At 39.7% G+C, this 22193-nt stretch overlaps 1 protein-coding gene across 2 annotated transcripts in view; it reads right to left on the reverse strand.

The window, feature by feature from the left end:
* AASS (aminoadipate-semialdehyde synthase) overlaps positions 1-20118 on the reverse strand; it is a 44872-nt gene extending 24754 nt beyond the window's left edge. Inside the window, exons 1-14 of one of the 2 annotated variants that reach the window (XM_019543442.1) lie at positions 20011-20118; positions 15893-16120; positions 14622-14798; positions 13216-13300; positions 12392-12459; positions 12163-12309; positions 10428-10506; positions 10207-10334; positions 9884-10032; positions 8381-8503; positions 8113-8224; positions 7611-7670; positions 7452-7519; positions 3980-4101 (exon numbers count right to left, since the gene is read on the reverse strand). In XM_019543442.1, coding sequence (XP_019398987.1) covers positions 3980-4101; positions 7452-7519; positions 7611-7670; positions 8113-8224; positions 8381-8503; positions 9884-10032; positions 10207-10334; positions 10428-10506; positions 12163-12309; positions 12392-12459; positions 13216-13300; positions 14622-14798; positions 15893-16105 — 1531 coding nt within the window. In that variant the 5' untranslated portion in view covers positions 16106-16120; positions 20011-20118. Of the gene's footprint in view, positions 1-3979; positions 4102-7451; positions 7520-7610; positions 7671-8112; positions 8225-8380; positions 8504-9883; positions 10033-10206; positions 10335-10427; positions 10507-12162; positions 12310-12391; positions 12460-13215; positions 13301-14621; positions 14799-15892; positions 16121-20006 lie in introns of both variants that reach the window. The other variant, XM_019543443.1, reaches the window with a different exon arrangement.
* Positions 20119-22193: the final 2075 nt, after the last annotated feature.

The raw sequence follows: 22193 nt of genomic DNA on the forward strand, positions 1-22193 counted from the left end.
GTTCTTTAGATGCAACTTAGAGTGCAGAAACAACTAGTACCCTGCCTGCTACACCAGACAGAAATGAGGAGGTATGCAACTCCTTGTAACCAAACCAAGTGAGAGAATAATTGAATAACTTCTAACCAGACCACATAACCAACGTCCTATGATAACTCTGTGATTAGAATTGAAATATGCCTAAACAGAGGAGGTCTGTAAAGAATCATCCAGAACTCACCAGAACATTAGTCATCCTGCAACCACTGAGATGCAGAACAGACTGGGATGGTGTGAGGGTCTATCCACTAAAACTTATACCAAATCTACAACCAATTAATTACATCAGCTCTTCAGTAGTGTTTTGCCCTTGCTATGAGCCCAGGCTAGAATAAGTCTATCTTTCTGTCAAAAAGTAAGCACTGTGTAGTGAGGTATGCCTGTGACATTGGTCTCACCAGCCATCCTTTATCCATATTTGTTCTATTGTTCTTCCCAGCATGCTTCCCAGCATGCACTGCTCTGCTTACATTAAGTGTGCATGTTTGCAGCCCTATGAGACAGCTGCCCACCCTTTAGCAAGGAATCAGTGATCCAAACGCTATCAGAAAGTATAGCAGGTGAAAGACACATTAACATGGTTTTCTCACATAGAAAGGCCCTTATGTGAACATAATTCAATGGAGCGGATTTTTTAAAAAAGAATAAAAAACCTGTGATAGGATGACTATGTCATGACTGATTACAAACCCTCCACAAATTGTTATAGTTTAGGCTGGAGTGGAAACTAATCCAAAAGCTAGTTCTAAGTGGAAGAAAGTATTGCATCCCAAAAGGATTGAGATAATATATTTATAGATGAAAGCCTGAGCCTCAGACTCTCAAACAAACTTCACACACACACTTAAGCTAACTTTTTTTTTTTTTTTTTTTTTTTACTGGAAAAGACATCTAGAAATTCAAGCGAATTTAAAAGAAAAATGCCTGGACTGTTAAAACAGATCAAATTCCCTTAGTCACTAAGAAATATGCTTCTAGAACTGGACTCAGAAGATGATCCATTTAACAAAATGCTTGAGATATTCTTACATAGAATATAAAAATGTGAGGGTCTCTACAATAAAACTGTTTAGGACAGAAAAATATTTGGTCATGGGTCACAGGGAAAAATTAATTATTTTTTAATTAAGAGAGATGCACATAATTGACAATGTCTAAAAATGTATTTCCCCTGGATTATTAATCCTATCACGTGAAGCAATATGACAAGAGCTGAGAAGATACTGACAGAAAATACAGCAAAAACTATTAGTCCATGCAGGCAAACAGTACCTGTTGTGGGATAAAGGGTCAGCGGAGAAACTGTTGGGGAAAAAGTTAAGAGGATCAAACAGAAAAGCTTGAAAAGAAGAGGAACGAGGCAAGTGAATCATTCATCCAGTCACTTCAACACCATCTAATAGATAGCATCTAGGATGCCATGATCCATTAGGTAGGGACTTTTCTTTTTCTGGTTACTTTGGTGGGAAATGACTCTATTACAGAACTAGTTTTACGGAATATCTACACTCCCTCCAATTGTGCTAGGGAATGCTGCTCCTGCTTCAAGCATGCTAAACAGAAAAAAATATAACAGCATTGGGCAAAGACGGAGAGTGGCACAGTCTGCACCCTCAGTGCACCAAAAACCAGCTACATTTCATTATTTGGTATAAGTGGATGAGATGCTTTTCACAACAGCACTGCCTCACATGGTCAGAGGGCATGTAGACATGTCCTTAGTGTTGTGACGTAGGAGCCAGTGACTCAACCCATAGTCAAGTAGGCAATCACACGGGTTTACTCACCAAAGTATTGGTTTGTAAGACAAGGTATGTGGGCTTTAATAGTGAACCCAGGAACTGGGTTCAGGGTTCTGTGTTGCTCTTGCAAGAGTTAAGATGAAGCTGTCTTAATTACACTGCTTTAGGAATTCTTGATCTCATCAGCTTTCAGGAAAAAACGATTATGAGCACCGTGAAAGGGTAGGTAAAATAAACCGTACGTATATATTTTAAATTTTGTTTATAGGTTTAGGTTTAATACATTAATAAATTAAGACCGTAAACAAGTTCAGGGATTTGTTTTAATTCTTGCAGTACCACAAAAGGCTGTGTGGTACCTTTCAGATTAATAGGAAGATGAATTATTGATCTAAGGAACTCAGAGTCTACGACAGATGGCAACACAGGTAAAAAACAGGCTGACCTAGCAGGTAGTGGGGTGACTACAATTATAGATTTAAGCCAAATCCAAAAGTTGGGCTTTTTTAATTAAATCAGATTTTTATTTTAAAATAAATCTATTTTTCTTTTTTTAATTGTTTATTTTAAAAATTTAAAATTTAAAACTTGTAATTAACTACATCAAGCCTAAGATTACTATAATTTAACACAATCATTTAAATTAAAATGAAAAAGATAAAATATAATTATTGCCACTGAACTGGTAGAAGTCACTAGCCAAGCACCTCGAGCCAGAGTTTTGTGAAGTGCTAACTCAGTTGTTGACAGTATCATCTTTTCTTCTGATGCAAAACAAATTATTTCCTCTTTTTCCTTTATTCACTAGGTCAGGTCAGTGACTAGCTCATTCAAGTTTTGAATGACAGAAAAATCTACCTTGTATTTACTGTATGCTAAGAGTGGATGAATTGCTAGTGAGTACAAACTGATCCGCTGTAAATTTACGACTTGGCTTACCTCAGAGTAGCTTCACGTAGACAAGCCCTTACTGTTTGCACATTGCCTAACACAACAAACCCTTCAATACAATTGTGTTTCCTGATGCTACTGTATTTATAATGCAAATATATCATAACTCAAATATATTGCACAGCCATAGCAATGGGTGACCAATAAGGCTTGGTAAGATTGTGCAGAGGATACACAGAGACAAAACAATTATACTGAGTGAAAATGGGTGAAAGAAGGAACTTAAAATGGATCAGCTGAAGTGAGGTATTTCTTTCATATACCCACTCATGGAATAGTGGAAGCTAAACTGTGGTAATTTAGCAGCTATTTAGTTTGGCTATAAACTGCCCCAGTTTAGCTTCACTTAGTGCCAGATACAGCAGACGTATGAAACTGTTACAACTGATCAGACACTAAGCAATTCACAAGCACTAAGCAATTCACTCCCAACTCCACACATTTAGAAGCAGTCTAACTGTTTCATCAGTTCACAGAGAAAGATCTTGACAACTACCTCCTTAGGTTTTTTGAAGAGGGACAGGATCAGCTCCAGTTTTTTAAATGGGCTAATTTCAAAAGAACCCACTAACTGATAAAGTACCCTTAAAATTAGAGCCTAACTGGGGAAAATGATAATTTTATAAAGATAGTTGTCTTTCTCTGATTAGATAGGTGTTTTGGAGATATCTACAACAACAACCATTGACACTCCCTACACCATACATTTTCTGTTTGTATGCTTTTGCCTGCCGCCTGTTCCACAGTAAATTATGTACTCTCATAACTACTTAAGCACCTTGCAGGGACTAGGGAAAAGATAGTGTAAATGATTCCCCATTTTCAGAACAGCACATAAAAGAGATGTCATCATGCTATCACACAGGACAGAAAATGCAACTGACAACCAATGAAAGAGTGAGACTGACTATACACAAAGTACTGTCAAATGCATGATCCAAAAAAGTGAAGTGAACAGAGAAATAGATCTTCTCCCCAATTTCTTTTTAAGGCACTATATACAACAATAAATAGCTCAAAATTGAAATGGCAATATGGTATTAAAATTGAGGCATCTCTTCAGAATGTTCTTCAGCTATAAAGTAATTTGAGATTGAAATTACTGAATAGCAGACTGAATAGCAGCTCCATATGTCAATAAAAGAATAAACAGTAAACTGCAACGTGATGTTAAATTAAATTATTCCTTATACATGCATGAACCCTAATATAGTGCTTCTAACACTGGAAAGTAAATCCTTAAGTACCTGCTGTGATTTGAATGTTGGGATCTCTAGTGAGATATTCTATCACAGGGCCAGAAACATAGCCAGATCCAAGTAACAAGACCTTTTTCTTCTTATCCATGGTCAGTGACTGAGCATATTCCCTAAAAGGGATTATAACCAAAATTAAAACATGCAGCATAAGCAAAGAGTAACCTGCTAAAGCTAATGCAATATCAGTAAGTTTTAGTTAGTTTACAAACCAAGAGCTCTGTTCAGACAAAAGTTTAAGTTTTGGGGCACTGCTCTCTAACACAAATCCAAAACATCCTTTTTCAAAAGCATTTTCAGTTGAACTTCTAATTTCAAGGAATGTAACTAAAATGTCTAAGACTAGCTTCAAACAATCACACCACTGAATCCTCTCTCTTTTTGCTTCTCCAACAGCTATTGTTACCTGATCTTCCTCAAAAGCCATCACATCTTCCTTGATAGCTAAGCCATCAAAACTTCAGGAGGGAATGACCCAATTTGCCATTTTTGAATGATGCTGCCATGTTCTAGATTATACCTACCTCTCTACACCTCCTCTGCCACCTCTAAAGAATAGGAATTTATGTTGCTGAAAATGTAACTTCGGATAAACTACACCATGGTAATTTAAGATGCCTATAAGAATAAAAGTTTTAGACTATAGCTAGCTAGTAAAATCTGTTTCTACTTATGGCCTCAGACTGTGTGACAAAAGTCCCATCCAGGGAGGGGGATCCAATTTAAATTAAAATGGGAAATACTCATTTAAATTAAAACTAATTTGCATTTTTGTTTTTTTGTTATTCTCCTAAAACAAACATATATTCTCACTGACATAACTATTAAAATACGTGGATTTGAACCAAATACAATATATCTTTAAGCTAAAGTTGTTGATACTGTTTGCTAATGAGAAAGAAACGTGTTATCTTGATACTCTTAAGTAATGTATGCAGATTCTTAATTTTACATTTTGCATTATATTAGAAAAGGAGGAATACTTAATTTGTTTACTCAGTGCCAGATTTTCTGGTGCAAGGGTGGATCTGAGAAGCTACTTTTGGAAGGAAACTAGAATTCAATTAAAAATGTACAAAAATAGAACCTTTAAGTTGCTCACTGTAAATTATATTATTATGCAAGAGGCAAGGATTTTTGTGGGAAATATCTTTTATTGGTAGGATACACTTAAACACGCTTCTGAATGCAATGCATTCTTCAGATCTATTATATTGTAACTTTTATTGCAACTAAAGCCACTTTAAATATGCTGGATATATGAAGGAAAAGTGTAAATTTATCCAAACATATATTACATTTAATAAGTCACGATTTCAAATTTAAATGAAAACAAGTTTACTGTTTAATTTATTGTTGTAATTACTGATTTATCTCCCTTGGCTTGATAAGTCAGGCCTTTTAAATATTCATAATGTATATCCTCTGGTAAGATAAGACTAAGAATTTTACCTCCAAGAGGCAAACTACAGACTCTGATCTAACTTCCTTCTTCACATGGATACTACTCTCATACCAAGAGAAGAAAACTTAAGGCACAATTGTGAGTGGTTTATACGATCAGAAAGTATGAAGAGAAAAAGTAGGCTGCAACTCCAGATCTAGGACAGAGAAAAGCCTTTCTTGCAAAAGAAACAACTTTTACAGTATTAGGCTCCTAAATACATTGATTCCTAGTTTAAATTATCCAGCAGCCAAACTCTGGTCAAACTGGACCAGAATTTGTATGTTCCTGGAAGGGAAAACCATGGACATCTCTCAGCATTACTGTTAACATGATGTACCATTTGCACTCTGCAAAAGCAGCACATAGTCAGTATCAATTAAGCAAAAAGGTAAAAAGAAATTGGAAAAAACAACTTAAATGTACGTTCCTCTCTCTTGGGGCCCATCACCCATATTAACTCATATAACCTGGCTGTTCTTTGGACAGAGTTTATTAGCGTTCAGAAAGTAACACTTAGCATTTAGTCTAAATAGAGCCCTTAGCTATCAGACTAAGTATTATGTTCTATTATGTTAGAGCAGTAATACAAGTCAGATAACTCCCTCCTCACATCCCAAATCTGAAACCCCATGAGTAAACTATTGCATTTTAAAGAGCCAATTTGTTATTATAATTGCATTATTTCCAAATAAATCCAAAGGGAAAAAATATCAAAAAAGTGTTTGGGTTTAGTGGGTCCTGTTCATTGTTTAGTCAAGTGAGTTACATTTTAAAAAAATGACACACTACACATGCAACACACAGTTCTGCAGAAAGATCAAAAATCTACCCACACTTAAACCCCTTTGGAAGACAGTCTCCAGCTTCTTAGGCAGCTCATACAAGACCATGCAAGAGGTTAAGAGGGGAGCCAAAAGACAGACCACAATGCTGTGCAAGGAATAAGAAGGTATGTTAGCGAAGACAGCCCCAGGAGATTTTCCACCAAAATAGCATATACCATAAAATGTAGCTGTAAGCTGTGATCTTTGGGAAGCAAATGGCTTGCTCCATCCCTATGGAAAAGGGCCTGTAAATGATTAAGCTATATGTGATGGACTTTTCCTGAAGTCCTCATAGGATTTCCTCATTAATTACATTATTGTATTTTTAAATTTCCTACAGCCAAAACTGTAGGTGCATGGGGAAGTGACACATTATATTGTCTAAATGTCTATTAATGCATGTAATGTTTAAGCCCATACTGATTCTGCTGTGTATCCAATTTCTACTGTTACAGATATGAGTGTTCCAGCAATCCCTAACCAAAACCCCATGAAGATAGAGTTAGCCATCATTGCCAAAACAGTGAGGTTCTGTAATAAGAACAAAAATACAATGCGAGTTACTGAAAAATCCAGGATTTTCATACTTTAAGTAGTGAGGTGGTGAGCTTTAAGGGAGTTAAGCTAACCAAATCTGCTTCATCACCACTGCAAGATAAAAATACAGAGGAAGTAAGGAAAGAATCATGTACAATAGCTACTGTCCTAGTAAAGTGAAATGGGAAGTCAGAGGCCTTTATGCAGAATCCTGAATATACCCAAACACTGAACAAAAATGCATGTAAGTGGGAAGGATTAACAGCTTCCTATACTAATAAGTAGAAGGCTTTAAAAAACATTGGAACTACTCCTATCCCAGAAATCCCTGAATAGGCCAATGCAGTATGCATACATTTTGAGGATACAAGCAACAAAGAATAATATTAGCATTCACTTATGTTGGGTCTTCAAGAAATCAACATAGCAGGCATTGTTTGCTCATGTTCAGGAGCAATTAGTAATATGTGCTGCTAATGAAGTTAAGCACTATAGGGAGGATTATAAACCCAAAACAAAATGTAACTACGTAAAGCGATTCCACCAAAGCTTAAATTAAATAAATAAATGCAACAACGATCAGAGGCAGACATGCTTATTTAAAACCGGATACACAGAATCAAAATCATAATGCAAATCAAAATCTATATATTACCTGCTCTCCCTCAGTTTCTGGATATATTTATACTTAGGAGTCAATGAACCGTTGGATGCAATCACTGCCTATAAAGTATATGAAACAAATTACTTTTTTTGCATCTGGACTTTCAATACCCAGGTCAAAAAAGGAAGGAAATTAGCTTGTAGAACTTACATCTCGAACAACAGGTGAATAGTTCTGGCTTTCAAGAGGCTCAGAGCCTTCAGACAATAGCTGTAGAGGAAAAAACTGTTTCAGTCAGAGCACTTTATTTCGTTCATGCTTTTACAGATATTTAAAAAAAATAAATCCTCTTTGGAAAAATATGCTTCATTACAAAGAAAGAAACTGTTAACCTTTTTGGGTTAAAATAAAACACAAACAATAGGAGAACAATAGTATGATGTAGTAATACTTTGGAAACCTGAAACACACCTGGCTTTTACCTCGTTTTAAACTGACTTTCATTGAAATTTAGGCTCCTAAGCCACTTATGAAAATGGAATACCAGATCTTTTGAAACATTTTGCCTAGTACTCTAGGGAGCATCCAATTTTCACACATAAGCTATGTTCTACAGCAGATTTTTTTAAACCAACATATAGCAGAGCAGAATAACCACAAAATATGAACAAAGTATAAGACCAAATTTCTTACCAAGCTCATAAAACCTTACCATCTCTTCAATATAAGGGAAAAGCATATCTCCAAAATATTCTGTTGATTCTATGGGAAGCTGTGCTGGGAGGTTGTCAATGGAACACATCAGAATTCCAGAACCTTCAACACTAGAAGAAACATCATAGAAATGCAACACCATATTTTCCTTGTCCTTAAAGAATATTACATCTTTAGCAGTTTTCCTTGAGTCTTTAAATAATAAGTTTAATATGCAGGGGGTATAGAACGCAAAGAAAAATAGTGCAAAGTAAAGGCACTCTCACCTGTCGTGAATAATATGCTGGTCAGCATCATATATACAAAATGGATTGTTGATTGTTGTACACTCCGTCATAAATTCTATAGATCCTCCTGTGTCTGCTGAAATGTCACATATTGCCAAAAGTCTGAAATAAAGAGAATAAAACAATGAACAAGAACATTAGCCACACTTCCAAATAAAGAACCACTACGAAATATAAAGATAAAATAGATCAAGGACCAAAAAGGAAAAAAAAGAGAACTAGGAAGATCCCTCAGAGATTTAGCTCCAGACAGAGAACCAAGTCACATCTCTCTATAGTGCCTTCAATTACTACTGACAAAAGTGTGCTTCATGAAAGGTTACATCTATAAACCAATAGAAGGAAGGGATACAGTAATATTTGTCTTGACATGTTTAGGCATCCTTTGTTTCACCTCTCACTTTAAAAAATATATATATAATTTAAAGCGTTAAATGCTATTATAATTTTTTTTAAAAACATTAAATGGATTTTAAGCATTAAAAGCATTAAATTGATTTTTTTTCTAATGAACATGATTACAGCTGCTAGATCAGCAGCACAGACACCCCTAATCTTAGTGCCACTCAGAAAGACCACAACATGTTGGAATGATTTTCTATTTGAAATCTCTGGGGTTATCTTGTGAATTACATATAGGTGTTTGCACACCTGAAAGGGCTAATTTTGTGTGGCACCTTTAAAAGGATCTTGCAACACCCTGGTTGAAAATCACTGTTTTAGGGAAACATCCTATCTGCCAAGAAACACTCAGTCTCTCTCCTGTTTACCCTCTAGTCCCAAAAGCTTTGAAATATGCTTGAAAAGAGAGGGGTTGCGGAGATGGAGTACAAATGGAGTACCTCAGCCCAGCTTAGCCTACAGCCTGATGATTAGGTGGGAGACACGAGTGTGAACCCATTCAGGCTAAAAAAAAGTATAAAACTGATCTTTCACTTCTGGTTAAGGGCTCTAACTACACATGTAAGGTTATTTATACAAAAGATGGACTCCTCCTCTTCATGCCCAAGTCTTTTTTGGATCTAGCCTTAAATTCACACTCCACATTTCTATATGAAGAGTTATTCCAAAGCACAAAAAATACCATTTACTGTCAGAGACTTGTTATTGAATCTGAATTAGATGAATGCCAGAAGAGACAAACTTTACTAAAGAAACAGCTTTAGAAATTTTTCTAGCTATGGTGGTGCACAGTGTGTTTGTCTACATGCAGTACAGAGAATGTATTTTAATGCATTCTATTATGAACTGGGGAAACCTTTACTGGGGATCAAAATGTAAACTTATTACCAAAAGAAAAATTAAAATTCTCATAGCTATTTGTCTTGGGTAAAAATTAATTATATATGCAACAAAACAAATTAACAGGGAAACAGACATAAAAAGAAAAGTAAGATCTAGTTTGTGTTTTACAATACATAAGAAAGGAGCTGTTTAATTAGAATCCAGGAGAATTATTGTCACTGAACAAAGAAGACTTACTTGTGTGGTAATTCGGGGCAACCCTCAGTTGCAAGAGAAGGAGATTTATTTGGAGCTAGCAGCCTTTGTGCATCCTGTCGGCTTAACAAGCGAGGAGTATCTTGTTCCCAGTATATTCCATTAATTAAACAGGTAGTGTAGGGTGCAATCTGCAAAGACAGTCAGAAAGTCCCAAGGACTTCATTCAGCTATTATTGACAGGCAAAAGTATTTAATTTGATCCAGCATACTAATGAATTCCCAACTAAATGGAATGTGGAAAAATGGTAGTTATTGGCAGAGTTTGGAAACCCTTATACTGAAAGAACAGAAACAACACTTACATCACTGTTAAAACGAGAAGTGTAGAGTTCTGGGTGTTTCTCATATTCTGCTGGGTCATACACTCCATCACTCTTCCTTACAAGATGATGGTGACGACTTAGCACTGTCCCATATACTTTCCTAAGGTCTACGGTAAAGAAAAGGAACTCAAGTTCTTTAAAAAGCAAAACTATTGGCCAAAAAGATTCTGAAGGATATTGCATTACTGGCTTAAGGTTACCTCCAGATTTAGAAACTTCCTTCAGCTCATGTGGTTCCACAAACTCACAAGGGAGTGCATTGAACATTTCTTGGGCACCCTGCAGATAAAAAACTATATATATCAATTGCACAGGCATCAGCATAACTTTAGAATATTGAAAATAATCACATAAAGAACATTTTAATTTATCCTGAGATAAGCATAAAGGTTTACTTTAAACATGTTGCACTGATTTTCACAGAATCCGTCACAGAACTAGATGTCAGTAGATATAACAAGTACCCACCAAAGAAACAAGGCTACATAAAATCTGATCCACTGGGGAACATCATCTAGTGGTCAGTTTAGCTTGTGAACTGGAAACAGTCACCTGGTTTGGCATATACTACAGTCATGGAATTTGATGCAGCATCTTCCCCTTGCTGCAGAATTTTGATCACAATTCTTTTTTTAAATGCAATTTAACCTTCATGGTTGTGAGAAAAATGTTTGCAGTCTAACTCCAATGTCACTTATGAACTGAACCTACTGGTACTAAGTTCATTCTGCAACATGGTGAGTTGATTCCACTCCCAATCGCTCTGCTGGGAGTGGAGGGTGCCCAGCAATTTGCAGAATCAATCCTGTTGACAGCTTTAACACAGAGGCAAAACTGGTACTTGCATGGAACAATGCTTCCTTCCCCATGTGTTTTGTGATAACTATCAGGAAAGCTACTGAATAGTATTGCTGAGGTATGAAACGGGGCTACATTTTTCTATAAATTCACATTAGCCTTTATGCACATGGGACAAAAACACAGGGAAAGAAGCAGGATCAAAGGTTTCTGACTTGACATCCTGTTGGAGAGGCAATATTAGAGACTGAAGTGAGAAAAAAAGAATAGCAAGAACTATTTCTCCTTTTATTATAACCAAAGTTTCCAAGATCTTTTCCTAGCAAATGTGACCTCGCAGTGAATTCAATCTAATATTTATCACCAAAATCATTAATAGACACTTCTCCTGCAGGTTTCTATCTCTTCCCATATGGCTGCAGCTGTTCTGAGGACTCCCTTGACCCCAAAGCTGGTATGAAATCTGATAGTCCCCCTGGCCCTTCCTTTTTGTTTCATGGCTGCATGACAATGATGTCACAAGAACTTGGCTGGCTCTAGTGAGGAATTTCATGCTTCACTCTGACCAGCTACTCCTCTTCAGTGCATATCCATTAACTACTCCTGACAAACCCTCACTAAGGTTGCCCCACAGGGCAAACAGCTTCTGTGGATTCAGAGATGACCCCATTTCCCAAGTGCAGCGCTACTTATAACTCAAGAACCCACCAGACTAATCATCCTTTCATTAGTAAAGGACTAGTATCCATCTATTAAATAGCACAGTAAAAATCTAGCCTTCTTTGGGAAAAAAAATAGGCTGTGAAATAGAGCAAATGGAAAATATCCAGCACTGCTGTTCTAATCCATTCCAGGGCAAGCTTCCCTTGAATGTGCATCCAAGTCTTTATAAACCACTGCTAGTGATCAGCCACAGAGCTCCTCCAGAGGCAGCAGTCTAGGATGTTTATGAATCCATATTACATTACGACAAAAGGAAACCCAAAAATCAAAAAACAATGCACAGATTGAATTTATCTTTAAAACATGCAACAGTAACCTCAAGTGCATAAAATACCAAGTAGCACTTTGGGGGGAAAAAACGACCATCTTACGATATTATAGTTGAGGGAAGTCATGGGGGCAAGGGCTTCTTACCTTAGAGACGTTCCCAGTTCCTGTAAACACAAACGTCAAGGGTCCAAGAGACTTTGGCATCAAACCCAGAGAAATCTCATAGCCAGCATCCCGCACTGCCTGCACAGCCTGGTTGCTGTTCCTGTAGTTATGGGCCATCCCAATGTGCTGAAACCAGATGCAGAAGGGCTTGCTGAGGAATGTGGCCTTGTTTCACTATAAATGCCCAAATGACATGTAAAAGTCTTACCATGAAAGGAGTGTGATGTCCCAACGCAAGAAATCGTAATCCCATTCCATGTAAAATATTGATCATTCCTGTTTAAGAATTACACATTAATATCATGAACATACATAATCAGGTACTCTAGAGCCTGACTAATCCAAAAAATCTTCCTGAACTCAAAACAGCTTTTTCCATTTTTAATACTATTATTTTAACTGTAAAATAAGTTGGTATAGAGTTGCAGAACATAAATCTGTAATTCCAGGACCACTTGAAGACTTAGCATACTGCTTTTTATATCCCTCATACATGCCAACATTTTTTGAGGGAAGAGGGTAAAGAACACATGGGAATTAAAAAAGAGACAGGCCTATGTCAATCTGTTCTACAGAAAAACATTAGAATAGGGAGCTTTTTGAAGGACAATGTAAACATTTGATTTAAAAAATAAACTTTGTAAAACTTTAAAAAACAAACTCTGATCAGTTTGTGTACTCTAAGTCCACACTGTGCTTAGGCCAACAGAAATTTAGGACACTAACAGAAATTTGTTTCTGTTGGCCTATGGATACTGATTCTTCCTCAGGTGAGGATGATTCTTATTTCGAGGATCTGAACAGATTGTTGGGACTTTTAAAGGAAAGTAAAGAAAAGCAAGAGATTTGGAAAAACTAAAGTAGACTGCTTGCCAAAAAGACAAACAGTCGCAAGAAAATAATTTAAAGAAAAGACAGTGAGGCAGCTGAGTAACTATTAAATACCAAAAAGGTTTTTAATTCTTATGAAATTAATGTAAATAAAAGAGGTGAAGAAAAGGTATTATTAGCTCCGTTATACTTAATGCTTACCTGCCACACCAGCCCATTTTCCAAAGGCTACAACTCGCACCCCTCTATGATCAACCATTTTTTCATAATCAATCAGTCGAATTTCCTGAAAACAGGCAATAAGTTGTTGTTACATATTTACTGAAAATCTTATTTTTAATAGGAAAAATGAATTGGGTACTGTTTCTCATGGAATAGTTTATATGTGCCCCTTCCACTGTACTTAGTGCAAGGCGCATACAGTTGGCAGGGGTAGAACATTTACAACTACATAAAGTGACTGTTTGCTTTAAAAAAGAAAAATGGATTGCTTTTGGTTTTAAAGGCAGTCAGTATGTTTTACTAAGGAAACAAAACGTCAGCATTGTGAACATGAAAATAATAGAACTGGAGAAACCCTGCTGTCCTTAATCAGGGAGAATTCCCTATTGATTAATTGGAACATTTAGCCATGTAAGAAATGAACATCAAGCCAAGTGGGCCTGATACCGGTGTCAGCTGTGCTAATACAATTCTATTTGGTTCAGATTCTTATTCTTTAACTGGGAGGATGTCATTTTCTGCCTCAGGGAAGCATACTTTACATTTGAGTAGGGGGGGCGTTGTTTGTTTTTTTTACTGCATACCCAAAAATAGCATGGCTTCAAACAAAGTAGTGTATTAAGATACAAGCAAAGAGGAACCAATTCAGTTCCCAACAGAAACCAGTAATAAAAACTGCAGCCAAGGACAAGTGCTTAAAGTTACATTATAAATACCAAAATGGAAGTCCAGAATATACAGCATATGATAAGAATTTGAGGACTCGTTCCATCTCATTGATGTATGTGAGGTAATGTCACAGATAAACAGGTAATCTATAGATTCTGTTTGGCTATATACTGCCCACTCAAATAGTCTTCTTTCCATATATAACCCATCTACAAATATGTTCAAAATTAAATACATCCTATAAAATACTGACTGAAGACAGCAAAGACTTTTGGCTGCTTACAGAAGTAAAAAAAACCCAGCACTTTACATTCAACCCATTGCGGCCCTGTGCCAAGAGCAATGCATGCCCAAAAGAGGCATCGCATTAGTTTGCCCTGGCTAGCCCATTGTCTGTATGAATCAGCCACTTCAGCAGGGCTTTCTAGCGCCTTTTGAATCAGCTTTGAATTAGCTTTAGATAAAAGCACCAAAAAGCCCTGCTTGATGTGTCCACTCTATACAGATGCTGGGGAGCCAGGTCAAACTAACATGCTTCCTCTTCCAGTAAAGCGCCATTGTTGTTTTATTCACCTCTGTCAGCACCCTTTGTTATTATATTATGAAAAGCAAGCTCAGAGATCTATGAATTCTTAGGTTACCTTTAACTGAACTTTTATATTTAACCTGGTTTCACCTAGTGATAAGTCACTGATCTTTGTAACTACAGTATTTACCCGTCTCAGAATCTCATCCAGGAGAGACATATTTGCCTCCTGGGCTTTAATAGTGTGCGAGAAGAATGCATAGTTTTTTTTAGGGATTAATTTATCCTCTGGAGGTCTCTTCACTCCCACAATTAGAGAAGCCTTAGAAATATCTTCCTGAATAATGCCACCTGCTTTGATGTAATCCTGTAAACAGAATATTAGATTGTAATGCAGGAAAAACAAAGGAAGTCTTAAAAAACACAAAACTTAGCAAACAAAATAACACAAAACTGAGTCAAAGTACTACGATACATGTACAAACTGCTTTTATGATTTGAAGACCTTGCATATTCATACTTTTTTCTCAAATCTTAAAAGTATTTCCCTTCAGAACTGCTTCTGAGACTACTTAAGTTCAGTAAAATACTAATTCGCATCCCTGAAACTCTGATTAAATAAACTGTAACTGGATAAAATATTTTTATCTTAGCTATACCTGGATCTCCATTAGTTCAAAAATATTTTCCAATTCAAACCTTTAAAATGACAAAAGGTATGTCCTTAATGGGGGTCTCTTTGGTGGAAACCAGCATTGCTCCCTATTAAGAAGAGTGATATGTACACATACTCCTTAATAGTTACCTATTACAGTTACATCAGGATTTGTTATTAATTGGGATTAGTAACAATATCAGGTATATTTTGCAATGATTTAGCATAATACAGTTGAAAAGCCCTATTAAGATTCAGGCTAAAAAAGCTGCAACACAGACAGTTAACAAGGCTTCAAAGATGGTTGCCTACAATAGTATGGTGTTCTGTAATCATCTCAGGCTAATTCAGCTAAGCTAATGTGCTCAGTGGAGAGAAATACATGTGCCCTTTAAGAGTATGTCTTCACAGTTAAAAAAGTCATTAAGAAAATGACACATGAATTCAGTTCTGGGGGAAAAGGCACACACAAAAACAAAACTAGCAGTCAAATATGACACTGTTAATTACGCAAAGTCCCAAAGTCTCTGCACAAAAAACCATAGGGAATTTCTTCAGTATCAATGGAAAGGATCAAAACAAACTAACTAAAAAAACGTTAAAAATAAAGCTAACTGGTATTGCATTATATGTCTAACCAATGAGGCCCAGTTCTTTAGTCAGTATGAAAGATTATTCCTTACAGTAATAAACAGTGCTCATAACATACCTCCTTTATTACTTACAACCTTTAAATCATCTAATCTGTCTATGAAATTGCATTATTTCCGTTTTTAAATCTATATGAAAAGCATAACAGCACTTACCTTTTCATGGATGGCTCGCCGATTTGATGGCTGTACTAAGACTTTGTATCCCAAATGTGTTAGTTCTTTAACATGCTTTGGTGCTAGGGGTGCTCTTCTTTCCCAAACATTAACATCTTCCCTCCTGATTGCCAGCACAGATTTATGATGATCCCGGCTCTGTAGGTGATGGCGCCCAAACTTACCATTTGTATGTCTAAATGCTCGGAGCATGATAAAACCTGATGACTGCAAAGACAAAGTAGTGATACAGCACAGCATTCAGAAGGGTGCTTAAAAGGCTTTGTGTTTGTAAAGAAGACTGGTTTTAGAAATCTGCTGTAAAACATAGCCACTAGTCAATATAACGATCATAACAATGTACACTAATTAATAACATCCACACTCAGAACTCTGGTACAAGAAAAATGTTCATGCTCCCATATATCATATAAATTAATATCATAGTTGAAACAGTAAGTTAATATGTACAAAGACTGGTTTTGGTGTCACTTCGGCTAGATGGCTTCACAGTACTGTTGTCTCTACAGGTTCTTAGATGCCTTGTGCTCTTTTAAATTTTATTTACTGCGTTTGTGACGGGTATAAAAACACCAATAAGATGTAGTTGCAAATATAAAGATGCAAAACCCAAAAACAATCCAAGGCCGGCCAAAGAACAGTAATATGGAAGGGACTCCCCCATAAAAGCAATAAACTGAAATTAAGGCTCTTCATAAAGAGTGACAAATTCCTTTGGGTTAGACCTTTTTAAGATATTTGAAGAAAACCACCTAACTTGCATATATCAATGGAAATTAGATATAAAGATATTTTAGACAACCCTAGTAAAGGCTAGACACATAACAGAAACTGAGGTGCTGCAATGCTGAGTATTATCACCCCACTTTAGAGTACACTGGGGAGGAGTTTTCAGTCTTTTGAATATTCATTGAGCCAGAGGAGGACACACACAGGGTCCATAACACAGTTTTCTGGCACTCACCAGGAGGGGATAAGAGTCGTCCCTGCTGCAATGATAGACTGATACTCAAATTGGAACAGCATCAGTAGGAGTTAGGGAGAGTCCCACCCACAACACACTACCCTGGCAGTCGTGGAAGGTTCTTGGAAGGTGACAGGCCTGGGTTCAAAACTTCTCACATGGATGGAACGATTTCAATCTGAATGTCCTGAATCCCAGGTAACTGTTCTAACTACAAGGTCAATAGGTGAAAAAGGAGATCCTCCTGGCTTTCACTTAGCCCGTGAGAATCAGACTCTGTAGGCAAGATCGATAGGGAAATGCCCAGCTTGTAAATCCCAACATCCCTTGGCATAAATTAACTGTCTAGAGCAAGAGAAACCAAACTTTAGCAGGCATGATACAAATGAAGCCTTGCACCCTCAACAAGGCCAACTCTAATTGCCTTCCCCTGCCCTGTTCTGCTTTCTGCTTCCTGCCCTATCTGCCACTATGTTCCCAGCCCCCTCCCTGATCTGTCACGTGCCACACACAGAAGCTGCATTCGCCATCTGTGGCACACATGCCATAGTTCAGCCACCTAGGCAGTAAGGCCTTAGGTGGTTCTGTACGCACAACAGTAGGTATTTAAAAATCTCTATGGCTGAGTGATAGCTGAGCAATAGTTAGAAGGATCTAAAAATTGCACTAGGACACCTCTATCTTTAATGGATTTAGGCCTAGCTACTTATCTGCATCTTTAGGCACCTAAATACCTTGCAAAATCTGGGCCTCCAGATCCAGTTTTGCAAAGTGCTATGTGCACACCTAACCAACCACATGAGAGGAACCATTTAATTCGGAGTTTGTCACCATGTGAGTGTTAATGCTGTAAGCCAGGATATGAATGTGCTACTCTGCACTAATTCCTATTGTGCTTCATCTGGACAGATGCTTAAAGTGATCTTTACATGCTAGTCTAGACCGGGAAGTACTGTACAGTAATGTAGAGCACAGACATATGACACATTAGAGACTCCACACTAACTCCCTGTGTGGCCACTGTTAGTGAACACTAAATGGAAGGGAGTTTATTCCAAAGTGCAGTAAGCTGTCACACAAAATGTCACTCAATGCACACAAAGTTTTCACACATGGAGTTAAAGCCAAGTAACCACTGTGTGCATTTTCATCCCTTAGATTACTCCCCATATTTTTTTCATGTAATACAACTTCTATGGAAATATCCGCACGAGCAGGAACATGGGTTTCCCTGGGGACAAACAGCGGACAAATAGCAGACATATTTGTGCTACTGCTAGTTATCCCTGGACATGCCCCCGCATGCACACTCCGGCGCACAGTAAATTGCCCCAGGTAGAGTAGGGGAGGCTAGGGCCTGTACCTGGGCTAGCACCAGCAGCCTTACCTGAGGACCTGGGGGCCTCCCGGGGCAACAGCAGTGGTGATCTGACCACTCAGAGTCCAGCAGGAAGCTGGAACATGGCTCTGGCTGGCCAGGATCCTGCTTCTGGTGACAGACACTGCAGCCACATGCACTGCACCACTATTTTTGATGCAGTTTTTTCAGATACCAGGATTTCCCAGTATCTAAACTTGCTGCCACATTCCAAATGTGCAATTTAAACAAATTAATGCGCCACATGCATTTTGCAGTGCCTCAGAGGGCTATAAGATACTGAAAACCACACGTTCCCATTCGTGGGGACATGGCCTATGTGAATAGTCTACAATAGTCTACATCATGTGCACCCTGCACATCATGTGCACATTAAAACTCCATACAGGGAGCTGGTGTAAAGTAACCAGTGCACTGTAAAATTACACCCTAACATACTGCACTAACTTCCCCACACAGACAAGCCCTCAGTGAACTACTCTCCAGCTTAAAATGTTAGGCTTTTGGGCATATCTTTGTAAGGTTAGAAGCTTAGCAAGAAATATTGAACATCCTACAGTATCAGAGGAAGCTACTTCAGAACTGGAAAGGCAAAGACTTTCTAATTCTTCTCTACATTCTTCCACATACCCTCCTATGAAAGGAACATCCTTCACATCACTAGCCTGCAAGGATGCAGCCCTTCTTGCAGAAGGCCCATATAACCAAAAAAAAAAAAAAGACATTTGACTGGCCATAGGTTACACAGGGATAGTGCTAAGGGTCTTTCAGAGAGTAAAACACAAAGACCAGCACTGTCTTGGAGTCTAGGCTGGTGATTCAGACAGCTTACTACGTGAGGGTGGCCAAGCATTGGAACCACTAGCACATAAGGCTGCAGAGTCTTCATCGGTGAAAGTTGTCAAGAGCCTGCCAGGCAGGCACTAGGTCGGGATGGTTTAGTGCCTGGAGCAGGGGGGCTGGACTAGATGACTTCATGAGGTCCCTTTCAGACTGCTCTTCACAGAAGCATAGAGAAGAAGGGCTGGAAGGGACCTCCAGAGGTCCAGCCCCCTGCCTGAGGCAAGATCAGCCCTCTCCAAACCATCCTATCCAACCATCGCCTACACGCTGCATAAGGCTGCCGTCAGCCCCGACACACAGCACAGAGCTGGCCCTTAACCTGCCGCAGGTAAAGCCAGGGCAGCAGAGCACCCGCCCTCCGGCTTCTATGCCAAGCCGTCAGCGTACGCTCCCGACCTCCTCTGACCCCGTCTTGGCTTTTGAGCCTGTCAAGTGCTTTCCAATTTGTAACCTGAGGCCCTTTAAAGGGGACGCTGCCGCGTTTGCCCTCAACCCCTTTCCATGAAACTGACGAAGCCGCTGTGGAAGCTTCCCCTTCCCTTCCCCCTCCCCCAGTGCAGACACAGCCCCGGCGCCCGCGGCGAAGCGGCGCCGCCACGGCAGAAGGGGCGGGAGGCTCCAGGCAGCTGCGGGCCCCCCCGACCCGACCCGACCCGACCCGACCCGGGGCTCGCGCGGAGCCAACTTGGTGCATTTAAGCGAGCCAAAAATAACGGGCGCGGGGAGGCGGGACCCGGACGGGAGCCGTCGAGTAACACAGCGACCTTCCCCGCCACCCTCCGGCGGCACCCCGGCGCGCACCCGCAGGGCCAGGCGGCCCGGTCCCCCCGGCTCCCACGTGCCCAGGCTGCGGGCAAGCGGGCCTACAGCCCGGCCCCATGAGGCGGCGGCGGCGGCCGGCTACGCACCTACCTGCGCGGGCGCGGGCACGGGCGCGGGGCCTGGGCCGGTTACGTAAGGGCGGCGGCGCTGCCCCCCAGCGCTATTTACAGAACACAGCGACGAAGAAAAGCCACCCCCGGCTGCAGCCAATCGGGCGCCGCCTTCGGGGCACCGCCTGCCCTCTGCTCCAATCGGAACCGCCCCCTCCAGTGACGTCACAGCAAGAGTCTCTCGCCTCCGGTGCCCAACGTTCTCTCTATGGCAATCGAAACCGCGGCCCACGCAGCCGCGTGTGCGAGCCGCGCCGCCCCCGGGCACTGCTCGGACAGAGCAGACGGCAGCGGGGAATAGACGCCTTTCTACCCGGGCACTGGCACGGAGCCAGCGAGGTGGACGCTGGTGAGAGCACAGAGACATGAATGCAAAGGATGCAATGAGAGAGGTTCTTTGGGTAAATCCCGTATCTTTTATTAGACCAATTAATGAGGGAAGTAATAACTGCGACTTTCCCAACTTAGCTTGTAAGGCAGGAGGGAGAGACAAGGAGGGTATTGCAGAGGGGATCTCGACCTGTTGCTCTCCAGCACCGTTACTATTAATATGTAGAAATGACATGGATCTCGACAGGCTTAGCTACAGGTGTGCAAGCTGCTGTGGCAGCAGCACAAGACAGAGAGGCCTGCTACCAGACTTCCATAAAAGACTTGTTACACAGTTCTTCTCCACTACCCCAGGGGTGTCAAACACACACGTCTCAGGCTGGACTGGCCCACCGTGCTCAGTGCTGTGGCTGTGACGGGGTTAACCGGTGCAGCTCTGGAACCCAGGGAGTTGACACCGCTGGTCTCCCCCTCCCCTGCCATCAAAATTAAGGTTTTCAGTCATCCCTGGTGACCTACAATTAGCAGTAGGAGAAAAGGGAGGTGATCATCAGCAACCTGAACTTTGTGGGTCCTGGAGCCATGCTGAAACAGTGGCCTCTGGCAGGCAGGCAGGTGGAATAACACAACCACTTGTGGGTCATTCAGCCCCCAGTTTAGATCTAGCTCATGAGACCAAATGAACTTGACACCCTTGCACTATATCCTCTCCTCCCTTCATGTGAAAGGACACAAAAGAAATGAGATGGGTGTTACTATCAAAATGGTTATCCATGATGTACAGCTTGCTTCAAATTAAGTCTGAAAGGTGGTTAATGATTTCTCACTGGTTGATGCATTAGAAATATCACAAAAATAACTCAAAATGTGTGCACGTATAGCAGCCATACCCTCCTGATCTGTGGCAGCCAGTCACAGGGAATCACTTGACTTCATGGCTCATTATAATCTACCTGATCTCGTCTAATCCCTTCATTCCACAAGTATTAATGCCCATCTCTTCTATTTAATGGTCTTGATGTTCCATCAGTCAAGCCATCCTTTGTACTGTAATTTTGCTCTGTTAGCTGCTCCTGGTAATGAAGCTCTTATTTCACAGCCCTGCATACTGTTCTTAAAAACAAATATAACTTCATTGGACTGTGTTGCTTCAATCTAAAACTCAGTAATACAGCCCTAGTCCCCTATTAGTAAAGTTTCTAGTTTATTTTTAACTGGAGCAAATATATGTGGTTTTATATGTAATGATGCACCTCACCATCTGCACCCCACTTTTCAAGATTCGAGATGGTTAAGGCACACCAGTTTCCATAGCCAATAGCTATTCCATCACCAATAGCCAATTTACAGGTGGACCACTCAGCACAAATTCCGGGCAAGACTTGATATCATACCCTAAGAGCAATAGCAAAACACCTTAACCGCTCTGCCAGCAACCCTTTTCACACAGAACGCTCCAAGTATTTATAAAGGGCAGCTAATCCAATCCAGAACATATGACCTAAAAATAAAAATCTATAACCTATATGAATTTGCTGTCATGAGGTAGTTGATCACTCCCCAGGATGCAATGGTTAGGCATGTGAGCCTGTGTTGGCAAACTTGACATTGATTTGCTATTTCCTTTATCTGTATAGTCTGTGGCCACCACATGACATTTTTAACACTGGGTACATAATTGAATGGGATTGTGCCCAGTAAGGTAGGGCAGAACTAGAGAAGCTTTTTGCCACATGCTTGGCATTAAGCTGTTCTGTTATGTCTGTTCTAATTTAAACAATGGAAGAAGTAAAATTGTGAAGAAAAGTAAAAACTTCCCCAAACTGTATTCTT

This window comes from Crocodylus porosus, unplaced genomic scaffold, assembly GCF_001723895.1.
Source record: "Crocodylus porosus isolate Cpor-Errol unplaced genomic scaffold, CroPor_comp1, whole genome shotgun sequence".
Classification (NCBI taxonomy): Eukaryota; Metazoa; Chordata; order Crocodylia; family Crocodylidae; genus Crocodylus; species Crocodylus porosus.